General features: G+C 35.6%; 1 protein-coding gene across 1 annotated transcript in view; it reads left to right on the top strand.

Moving 5' to 3' along the window:
• LOC107739685 (tensin-1-like) overlaps positions 1-12,389 on the top strand; it is a 207,344-nt gene that overhangs the window by 55,608 nt on the left and 139,347 nt on the right. Inside the window, exon 3 of the mRNA XM_016551885.1 lies at positions 3,720-3,757. Within this exon, the coding sequence (XP_016407371.1) occupies positions 3,720-3,757 (38 nt within the window). The remainder of the gene's footprint in view (positions 1-3,719; positions 3,758-12,389) is intronic.

The raw sequence follows: 12,389 nt of genomic DNA, 5'->3' as shown, positions 1-12,389 counted from the left end.
TATATATATATATATATATATATATATATATATATTAGTATAACATATTTTTATAATATGATTTTATTACTTTATTTATTGCAAAATTCCGTGATGTATTTAACAATTCCATTATTTAATTATGTTTACTTTATACCATGAAATCACTCCTTTATTTATTTATGCATTTTACTTATTCACCATTGGTAACTTTTATCACATCATCAAGCCACTCGAGGCTGTGCATTACAGATGAACACCTCTTACACATGTAGAATCATTATAAAGCATGGCCTCTTTTTGCGTTTTACTTTGTTTTACAGGTACAATCCTTAGGAGCAATCTGGGGTTAAGTGCTTTGCTCTCTATGATGGCTGCTCATGAATCACCGTTTTCTGGCATAGATGTTCCTGTAGCTCTGTAACTACTAGAGCATGGCGCTAGCAATGCCAAGGTCGTGGGTTTGATTCCCAAGGACCACACAACCTGACAAAGTGATTAATGCACACCTTGTGAGTCACTTTGGATGAAAGTGTCTGCCAAATACATAACCTGCAACCTTTTTGCATAACCAGTCCAGATTTTCAACCACTAACCCACACCAGAATGAAACACTCATCAGTCTTTTAAACTGTCTTACATCCGACACACTCCCAAACAGGAGGATCACATGCTAATGAAAATATCCTGAAATGAAAAAGCCAATAACTATGCAGACCTGAAGCCAAAATACCGTTTTTTTTCCTACCACTCCTGAAAGGCTCCCATGCTCAGTTTTACCCTATTGAGATGTTCACTACTTTTCTCAAAGACTAAACCAATGAGTTAAGAAAATAAACACTGCAAATATAACGTATGCACAGAAATATGTGAACCAAGACAGGAAAAAGGCAATATTACATAATGTACAGTCCACTCCAGAATAAGCACATATTTTTAAACTCTTTGAAATTCTGGATTTTTCCAAAGCACTTTAGATTCACACTCTTAAAGGAATCATCTGAGTGAATTTGTGAGTAGTATGAGCCTCCAGTCTGGTGTTTTTATGCTGTGACCTGGATTTCAAAAGAGGGTAATAGAGGGCCCGAGGAGGAAGATGGGCTCTGGTCTAAAACATAGTGAGCTGCCTGCATAGGGAGCATTTAAGGCTGTATAGGCACGTTCCCAAAGTACAATCTTCATGCTTAGTTTCTAAAACAGACTTTAGAAGCTAGGCAGCAAGATTGTACTGTTTGATATCTTATATGTTTTTGCTGCTCAAATATTAATAATATAAAATAACACAAAAAATGCTGATTAAGAAAACATTTTAGTTTCTAGAATATCCTAAATCGGTCACTTATGAACTGCAGAAACATGTTCTTAATCAACGTTCCTGTCTTGTTCTGCAGGATATCTGAAGGTCTTTAGAACAGGAAAAATTTGTTTGAGTTGCAAAATTGTGTAAGCCAGTGTGATATATATGCATCAATAATGAGGATTTTAATTGTTTTGCAGTTCATATTTTGATGTTTGAAGGATTTTAACATCATAAATAAACCTTTAGATAAAAGGTAGTTAGATAAAAAAATAAAAATAAACAATTTTTTTTACAAGATATTTTGTCTAAACATAAATGTTGAACAACTTACTGCTTCTCGGAAGTCAGAAATGTGAGATGTTAACTCAGAATTACAAGAAAAAAGTCTGAATTGTGATATTAAAAGTCTGAATTGTGATATAAAAAGTCGCAGTTACCTTTTTTTTTCAGTATCCCATGGCGGAATCAAGCTTCCATAAAAACAAGACAAAATTACATAAATTAAAGGCTAAGAAAAGTTTTTTGTTGTTTTGCACCATGTGAAGAAAAATATAACAAGGCAGTATATGACAAGGCAGCTAACTAGGTTTTAGAACAGAGACACATAGATATAAAAAAGTTGTAGTTGTCTCACCATTAGAGGAGTTTGAGAGATATTAGGTGGGGCTTTGGATACGTTTCATCACCTTAGTGACTAAAAAACCCTGGTTGTGTGTAGATCCTCTGTTGTTGAGGCTCCGCCCCTCTCTGTGGAATGGCAGGTCAGAGATGGGGAACAGAGTGGGCTCTGTGTAAGAAGAGCAGGAGCGTTTGGGCTGAAGTGTGCTGTACCTGTATGAGATGGATTGGAATGGGCTCGGATAGGAGGTTCTTTATGTTCTCTGAAAATCTATAAGACTATTTCGACTGGATCAGTTTCCTAACTGACATTTGAGTAACAATTATTAATTGAGGACAGCTGTGATTTCCTTGAATAGAAAATTTATTTATTACTTTAAATTTTACTTTAATTTATGCTTTTACATCATTTATATTGCATGTATTTATTTTATAATTGTTTTTATTTTTATTTTATTTTACTTATGCTTTATTGTTAATCTAAATTATTCTATTCTATTCTATTCTATTCTATTCTATTCTATTCTCAAACCAACAATATCTAAATAATGAAGGTGCCCCAGACAGTAGATCATTTTTTATGTAATTTACTAAATTTGGGGGAAAAACAAACAAACAAACAAACAAACAAAACCTTTGGACCGGATTGATATGATGTAAATCTGCAAAACAACATTTTTCTAACCTTCTGAGGAAAAAAAACAAATCCCATAAAAATAGAGCTTTTGTAAGTTTTTTGTCTGATAAATTGTCACAGAGTGCGAAATCAGCAAGCTAAAGTTTACATAACAGTGAAACATCATCTGACAATTCAAGACCAAGATATTAACAGTTGTGAATGTACTACACTGTTTATTGCAAATATTTGCTGAAGAATAGCAAGTCTCATACAGTTTTCTGCTTTGGTGGTCTGTGGCTCTGTCCAGAAATGATAATATAAACATTGAGAACTTGAGTCTTGGCAAACAACTTTTGTTGTGTCGAGCAGCTTTACATCAGTCATAAACGTCTGAAGGCTTTTCCTCCATTTCACATGAATCACAGATAATGTTCATTGAAAACCCATAATGACTGACCATTAATCTGAATAATCTTGTGGGGAACATGTCCTTATCCATGTCTATGGTGGTTTCAGCCCTGACTGAGCTCAACCACTGTGGCAAACAGAAAGGCGGGATGTGAGAGTCTGATGTAAAGGGTGCTGCGTAATGTCAAGTCTCTAATGGAAATGTTATTTGACAGAACAGAGTAAACAAGTTTTGCAGTGCAAAAAGTTGAGAAAGAACACGTTAAAGGGAAAGATCTTTTCTGAAGTACATAAGTATTTTATTTTATTTTATTTTATTTTATTTTGTAAAATTATTTTATTTTTTTTAATTTAATTTAATTTAATTAAAAAAAAAATTTTTTTTTTTATGCCAAAGAAAGCCTGTAATGTGCTTAATGCTTACATCCTAGTTAGGCCTCTCAGTAATGGTAAACAAAAATTATGTAATAAAATATATTTCTAATATTTATTGAAGTACATTTCTATTTTATTCTATTCTATTCTATTCTATTCTATTCTATTGAAAGCCCCCAGTGTGCTTACTTAGTTAGACCCCTCAGTTATAATAAACAAAATGTGTATAATAAAAAATATTTATAGTAAATTATAAATAAATGTGTTTTATTTTATTTTATTTTGCCCAAGAAAGCCCACAATTTACTTAAATCCTAATTAGACCCCCTGAGTAATAGTAAACAAAGTTTCTAAAATACACTGTTGAATTTATTAAATGTGTAAAAATAATGGCTTGTTGTTTTTTCTTTCTCTTTGCAGTTTGCCGGTTAGCCTGCCACCGGAAGTGTGAGGTTAAGGTAAGAAACAAAGCATGCTTGATTTGTCATGTTAGACACTCTAACAGGCAAAAATGTCTGTAACACTGAAATTGGGTTGAGAGAGACTTGTGCTTCCAGAACAAAGTTGTGAGTCTTCAGAACTTCCCTAAATGGTTGTGTCTGCTTATACAGGTTTGGCTCCTTTTGTCAAATCCACCATCACGTTTCTGTCTGGAAACCAAACAAATCTTATCACAGAGGACATTTTTCTGCCTTGATAGTGGACAAGCCCCTCTGGTAGGGGAAGGGTATTGGCGTACTTTGAAATCTAAAAAAAACAATAACTGCATGATGTCCCAGGACATGTTTGGCTTGGCCAACTTATTCCTTGTTCTAGAATTCCCTCCGCAAAATTAAGCCTGTATGACATTTCCTGTATGATAGTGCCATTTTGAAGGGTGTTTTGAGTGTATGTGATTAGCAAATAGTTAGGGATATTTTGTTCGCTCTGTTCCAAAACCTAGTGAGCTGCCTTTATTTTATGCCTATGCTTCTAAGGCAGCATCCCAATCTTAAACGGAACCTCAAAGTGATTGATTTGGAACACTCTACATTGGCAGAAACTCATGGGAAGTGCACATGTGTTATGACTTAAGGTGCATTCACATTAGCAAAATTTTGTGGACAAACAAAAAAAAACCCATTGTTGATGACCGCTTTCTTTTGGCCAAAGGGGAATTTGAAATCTGTGTTGGGAACTTGTTCCTCCCTCGCATGAAACTTCCAATTGCACAGATTCCTATTGAAATGACTGGATTTTGAGCAATGGTAAATTTGGCTGAATCTTGACAGTTGCTTTTAGTAGAGTTTGATGTTGACATGTTGCTAAACTGACAATGTGACACTTTAATTAGTATAAAAATACTAAGCACTTATATGTATATTCTTGTATTGAATCAAATCAAATTTCTGCATTTCCATCTTGGATGGATTTTTTTCCACTGAGTTTGTCACAATGCATTTTTGTCGTTCTGTGAAACTGCCTCATAATTTGACCAAAGAATGCAGCATGATTATGTTGTCTACCTTTTGGAACAGCCTTGGTGTTCTACACTTTAAAATAGAGGTTCTTTTATGCAGATCTATGGTTCCATGAAGAACCTTTAACATCCACGGTACCTTTCCATTCAACAAAAGATTATTTAGATTCTTCACATTAAACAAAAAATGGTTCTTACAAGATCTGTTCACTGAAGCGTTCTTTAGGGAACCTAAAATTGTTCTTCCTACGTAGACAGCTCACTAGGATTTGGAACTGAGCCGCTGATTAGTCCTCTCCATCATCTCTGAGCTCCGTATGGCAGCTATTATTGTGTATATTGGTGATGTGTTTGTGTCGGGCAGCTAGTCCTACCTACTACTGTGCCACTTTTTTGCACCCACAGGCAATTCCAGAGGTGCGAAGGGGTGCGTGTGTTTTAGAGCCCTGTTGAGTTGCACATTGGCGTTCAGCAACATGTGAGCATTTCACTGTGTGCTTTGTAGAAACTACAGGATGTCTTGGAATGTGTTCTCTTTGAGATCATCAAAGAAAGAAAGAAAAAAAACAACAGGACGAGGCTTTTTGTTTGATAGATTGCATCTGATTTGGGAGGACAGCTATGACACCCTGAAGCTCCCTTGATTAAACTGCGATTAAGGCTCAAAAAATGCTCCAGATCGGTTTAGAGATGTGTAACAACTTCCCTCGCCAGAATCACTGAGGAATTTCCAACCCCATGATCCAAGAATGGATGCAATTTGTTTCCTGCCATTAGATAAAAAATGAAAATGACAATGAATGATGCAGAGCTGGTCTTGGGATTCCTCCCGTTTAAGTATTTATTACGGAAATGACTTGAAAAAGTCAACGTGAAAAGCCGTTTGCATTGCAAAAAGAATCCTGCCAAGTAAAAAAACCAAACCCTCTCTTTTGAAACAGTAAATTAACAAGGTTTTGCTTTTCAAGATTTTAAATGTATATAAATATTAGTGCTGTCAAAATTAGCGCGTTAACGCAGGCGATTAATTTTTTCAGTTTAATGCGTTAAAAATATTTAACGCAATTAATGCAGGGGCGGAGTTAGGGTTGGCCACCCCACTCACAACTGCTGTTTCTGTCACTTTTTCTCTTGACAAGAAGTGTATTTATTCAGTCGCAGAATGTCTTTACGAGCACATCAAACCGGAGACTTTTCAGACTAGCGCTCCAACTTCACTTCAGCGCCACACGTGAGTCAAACGAGCACGGAAACGGTCCTGTGCTCGTAGCGTGTGCTCTTCAATTGCACGCACAAAGGCGCCGCCGCGCACAGTACCCTCTATCATTTCCTATCAAAGCGCGAAATAAACTATGTGCATGCAGTGTCGTGGTCAGTTAAGTCATGAAGTTACCAAAAAGGTGATTAAAGCTGCCTTAAAACTGTGCATGCATGTAATATATTTTGTCACATTTAAGAACATGTCTCTGAAATGGTTTTCAAAAATTTCCCATCTAGTACCAAAAATAAAAGTATCGGTATCGGGCGAGTACTGGAAAAAGTGGTATCGGTGCATCCCTAGAAAATACGATGCGTGACAGATCCGCGTCACGTTTAGCAGCGGCAGCTCTTAAAGAAATAGCAGGTAAACAACCAAATAACCAGCTGCTGTGATGACTGTTAATCAAAGAAAAAAGAGGAAGACATTTATTATAATGGGTTAATGTGAAGATTGTTTTAAGTTCACTTAAATTAGAAGTTATTTTTTAAAAGTCTAATAAATGTTAAAATTGATAGCTCTCAGTTATACTGTAATGTTGAATGACTGTAGTCAATGGTTAAATATTAGGGGGAAAAATAATTTTATAGAGACATCAGTATCGGTTTCAGTGATATGGCCTTCAGTCATAAAAAAAGAATATTAAAAGTATTATATATCTTTTAAATATTAAAAGAACACATATTAAAAATATACTGTCTTTATGTTGTTTGTACATTCATTTGAAGATTTAATGTGAAATTATTGCAATATAAAAGTATATTTAAAAACTAATGTTAGGTGGGATTAATCGCGATTAATTTCAGAATTTTTATTTTATTTTATATTATATTTAATTAGCAATTTTTTTTTATCGATTGACAGCACTAATAAATATATTTTTTATTTTATTTTATTTATAATAGTAAACAAAAGGAAACTTGTTGTGGAGGCTAAGCATGTCATTTTTGATTAATGATTGTATTTCTATTGACCTTTGAAAATAAGGTACACAAATTGCCAAGGATTGTGCATTATAAAAATTGAATTGGGTCAATTTTGATTTCATGTTGAGATCCCAATACAAATTCAATTGAAATCCAAGCAATTTATATAATTCAAGCCCTTGTCAGATGGACATTTTCCATACCAACGTGCTATTCCATAAATCTCAACGTCCATATTTAGATAAGATGTGGCTGCTGTCTAACCTCTGCCATGAAAAACAAATGCTCAGACCATTTGCACTGTCCAGACTTAACGGCTAACTGGCTCTGCTCTGAGAAATGATGGAAGAAACAAGAAAAATGGCACATGAACACAAATATGACATTGCTACTAGACACATGCTGAAGTATCCTCCGCCTAAAATACACACAATGACTAGAATTTTAAGCATCTGTTTTAAGATTTTTAGATGTTTTTACTGAAAAAGTAGATACAAGTATTTGTTAAGAATGGGTTTTTTTTGGCAGCTAAGAGAGCTGGGACAAATTTCAGCCTGCAGAAAGGCCAACATCATAAATGTGTCTTAGATAACAAAAGGTTGTGCAGGTCAGACAGCTCCAGTCACAACAAATTCACCTTCTCCAATGTCTCTTCTTCTCTCATTACTATTGCTCATTTCTGTCGACAGCTTAGCCTGGTTTCACAAGGGGTCGGAAATGACTGCACGGTTCACAAGTGGGTTCATTGCACACGGGCTTGGACGAGTTTAGGCACGTCCGCGAGACTGGACTTGATTGGAATTCCAAAGGCTGGAAAATGAAGTTACAGTCTCTAGGTGATTGTAAATATAGGCAAGTGAGGTTAAGCGGGAGAGTAAATGAATCATTAGACTCAAAGGCCAGCCATGAGCTGTAGAGAGCTAATGTGAGACGCCGGCGGCGAGCATGTGTGTACAATGCCAGTTCACCGCAGGGAGAGTCAACGTGCTAAAGAGGGCAATTACTGGAAATGCCAGAGGAAATCACTGTGAATTAAAAGGTGTGAGAAAACATCTAGTCAAAGATGTCAGATGCGGCTTTATTGTGTAGTCTGACACGTTTCTTTAATCCTGTATAGAATTAGAGTCACTAATGGGAATTGCAAAAATAATGACTCGTGGTGGGTATTTAGATACATCTCAATGAGTCAACAAATAATTCACTGAGCTTTATTCAGTGTCTCAAATATTTGGAATCAGTTCATCAAAAATATTTGTTCGTTTATTAATTTAGTTACCCTTTATGTAGTTTTTTTTCTATTTCAGGGTTGAGTCTGTCTTTTAAATCAGTTCACTAATAAGATTTATTCATTCATTTTTCATGTTTATTCAGCTATATTAAGTTAAAAAAAATTTAATCAATTCACAAAGATTTGTTCATTGATTTGTTTAGTAACTTTTTTTCTGTAGGTTTCTTTTATTAATTTTAGTTACCTTTTCTGTAGTTTTTGAATAGTTTTCTGTAGTTTTTTGTTTTTGTAGAGTTGAATCTTTTGAATCAGTTCACTATTAAGATTTGTTGATTGATTTGTTGAGTTACTTTCTCTTCAGATTTTTTGGCATGCTATGAATGACTCAAACCATTCACTCACCTAGATTCGGTGAGTTAAATCTTTTGAATCATTTCAGATTTGTTCATTGATTCACTTAGTTACCTCTTCTGCAGGTTTCTTGTGTTGAGTGAGTCAATAAATAATTCACTTAACTTTGTTCAGTGATTCAAATCTTTTGAATCAGTTCACGTTAGTTATTTAGTTATCTAGTCTGTAGGTTGCTTGTGTTATGAATGAGTCAATAAATTATTTGCTGAAATTTATTCAGTGACTCAAATCTTTTGAATCAGTTCACCAAAAAGATTTGTTCATTTATTAGTTTAGTTGCCTTGCAAGCTTCTCGTTCAGATTCATACATGTGGACTGATGAAGGGGCATATTTGCATATAACAAAGTGTTCCTTCACAGCCTGATCGAATGCAATTTGCTTGTGCTGTACTCAATCTTTAAAGGTATAAAAGCACTCATGCGATTCAAATGGGAGAGACTTGCCACTGCAGTGAACGAGAATGTTTTTTTTTTCACTTAAAAGATTCAAATAGGAGAAAGTATTCATCAGAAAAATATACACATCAGCTTTAACTTGGGCCCCTGAAACGCTTGTTTATGTTGGCAATGAGAAATATGATCACAATGTGTAAGAAAAACTTCCTACTCAACCTATGGAGCTGCAGGCTGCAAAAATCCAGGATTGCTTTTGTACCGACCAGGAGATAAAGCCATTAGTCATTTTGGTCTATTGAACTATCCGTATTTGGTAATATATGAGGGCTATAGAATGTCTATGCTCTGATGTTGTTGTATGCGCTCCAGCTGGTCTTTCCAGATCCTTTGAGTACTATATATAGAATCTGAAATGTCTTTCCCCTCCTACTTACTCTGAATGTCTTTGAACACACACAGCTAAATCATGGCTTCATGTTAGTAACATATATGTGGACGCTAAAAGAGGCAGTTGAGTAAACGGAGTAAAGGTTCTTTATTGGCATCTATGGTTCCATGTAGAACCTTTAACATCCATGGAACCATTCAACAATATGTTGTTTATAGTGGAAGAAGGTTCTTTAGATTATTAAAATGTTCTTCCAAAAAAAAAAGAACTGTTCACCGAAAGGTTCTTTTGGGGAGCCCAAAAGTGTTCTTCTGTGCCATAGCTGTGAAAAACCATTTTGAAACCTTTGTTTTTAAGAATATACAGTCACCTACTTTTATGGCAGAGCAGCATTTTGAAGAGAATCATGTTGAGCGTGTTAATTAACATTGACTTCTATATCTACAGTTGCAAGCAAAATTTTGTAATTAATTAGAAATTTGAATTAAATGGATTCCCTTTGATTACTCATAAAATGTAGTCTGCTTTTCAGTCACAATTATAGACAAATACAGTCTGAATAAACTAATAAGACTACCATGCTAGAAAAAAGTAAGTGCACCCTTGAATTTGCTAAATTATAGATACTTTTTGTTGCAAATTTTGGCTATTACTTTGACGTTTGACAAACCCCCCTTAAGTATTGAGATTGTAAGCACCACGGTGGCACAAAAAATGAGCATTTAGATGCATTGGCCAATCATTTGTGCTGCTTTTTGCACAGATAATGTTTTTGACGTGTGTTGGGTTGTGTGTTAAGAACTGTGCTGGAAGGGAACAGCGCGAGTAATGTTTAGTCCAGCTCCTGGGGAGTCAGTGTGAGAAAATGAACTAACTCTGACCACCATAAATCACCTTTTTCTTAAACAGCTAAGTGTTCTTTTTCTTTCCCGGTTATTTAAAAAAACATTTAAGATCATAGCACATTGTTAGTCCTGGCGTGACGCTCTGAAAACACAGCATTGTCTTTTATGACGCTTCACCTCATTTCCTCAGCTCAATGTTTCTTGGTTTCGGCTGGAGGACTGACCGGCTGCTAGCAAGAGACTTATAATCTTACCGTGTTTATTTTTTTAGCCACTCGAGGAGTGCAGTTTTGCTCCTGAATTGGTCAGACAGGCTGGAGTTGTAATAGGAGCCAATGGCTTCCTGGATTTGGCTGCTCATGAGCATGGTTTTCCACCTCAAACGACTTCTAGTTCTCATTGTGCTGACCCTACTGAGCTTTTAAAGATGTAAAGGTCTCAACTGAGGTCAAATAGAGCAACTAAGTGCAGACAGAACAATGATGGGTCCTCTTCCAAAATCTGCATCCCCTGCTAGCCAAGAAGTACACTGGGTGACTCAGAGCTGGGTTTGGTTGTGGGGAGCTGGTCCGGGGTGTTTTTCCCTTGAACAGGAAAAGCAGCGCTCCACCCCATCCGTTGAACACTGGTGTGAAGCCCATATGGTTCCTGACTGAGCTGCACATGTGCAGGGATGAGTTTGTCTCGTTCATTTAGCAGGTGCATTGGCAGATTTGTGACTCGTGTCCTTGAAATGTTTAAACAAAGTGCACTGACCACAATTATTTCCCATCATCTCTTCCCCTGCTCAATGCTATTCATTGTTTTGTGGCTTTCAGCTGGGGCATCCATTATAACAATGCCAGTGATTTGATTTTTCATCACAATTAATTAACCAGAAACAGAACTGTTAGGATGTTGTTTACCAGCCTAAGTTAAGAGGCCACTCCTTAATGTCTGTGATACAATATTATGGTCTCCATGTATGGCATAGTTCCATCCTTTGATGCAAGTCTAACATTTTTTTTTTTGTCATTTTATACTTAGTATATAGGGTTTGCTTAATTCTTCCCCATAGTTTTCTTCAATTTAACTACTTTATTTGTATGAACTTTATGCTTTAAGATTAATTTATGATTAAAATCTCCCATTGATTTATGTTTAAAATCCAATTGTCAGCTATGGCGTGATTGTAATATTTGTTTAGGGAATTGCGGTTGGTATTCTTTCTTTCATTTAAAGGGGTCATATGATGCGATTTCAAGTTTTCCTTTCTCTTTGGAGTGTTACAAGCTGATTGTGCATAGATAAGATCCCTGAAGTTGCAAAGACTAAAGTCTCAAAACCAAAGAGATATTCTTTATCAAAGTTAAGACTCTGCCACGCCCCCCTAAAACGGCTCGTTCTAACACGCCCCCACATATCTACCTCACTATGTGGAAATATTAGCATAATGCCGCAAATGTGCACGCAAAGAAAGAAGGCATGGTTTCAGTAACCGCAGTTAGTGTTGAAGCAGCCATGTCAGGGAGACACTGTGTGTTTCTAGGCGAAAGCAAAAGCACTTTACTTGGCCTTCCGAAAGTAGATGCATTTAGGAATCTTTAAAATTACTTACAACAGAACAGCAATGCTTTCTGCCGTCTCGGTCTTGAGCAGGAGCGCTTCACAATGATGAACCTAAACTCAGACATGATCAAAATATAGAAAGTTTTAAATTACTACTTTAAAACGAAATAATTCAAATCGAAAATAGACTCCTAATAAAATAAACTCTTTCATTGTGTAATCCCTGCATTTCTCTCTAAAGGCACATCCAATTAGATGGTGAGTCATTTTTTCATCACTATAATTGATGGAAGGCCCGATTATAATTTGCGTTTTATTTTATAATTCCATACAGTTAAAAAATAAAACACTAATTATAATGGCATATATGTAAAATTTTGTCCTATAATTGTACAGCTGCTTTTTCTGATTTTTATGTTGCTCTGTTCTGAATACCTTAAAATTTAAAGGATTTGCTGCAACGCAATTTTGTATGATACGGTTATTACTTATATTTTTTATCCATGCAGCAAATGCTTTAAAAAACAGCTTTAAAATTACTTTATTGCATTCCAGACGCTTTTAAAGTACTTTTCACTATAAATGTTACGGGTAGCTTGAATGTAAACATTGTCATGAATTCGTTGTATTC

The sequence above is a fragment of the Sinocyclocheilus rhinocerous genome, unplaced genomic scaffold, assembly GCF_001515625.1.
Source record: "Sinocyclocheilus rhinocerous isolate Xijiao unplaced genomic scaffold, SAMN03320098_v1.1 scaffold1482, whole genome shotgun sequence".
In the NCBI taxonomy this organism is placed as follows: domain Eukaryota; kingdom Metazoa; phylum Chordata; class Actinopteri; order Cypriniformes; family Cyprinidae; genus Sinocyclocheilus; species Sinocyclocheilus rhinocerous.
Note: the sequence above shows the minus strand (reverse complement) of the source record. Positions and strands in the feature narration are given on the sequence as shown.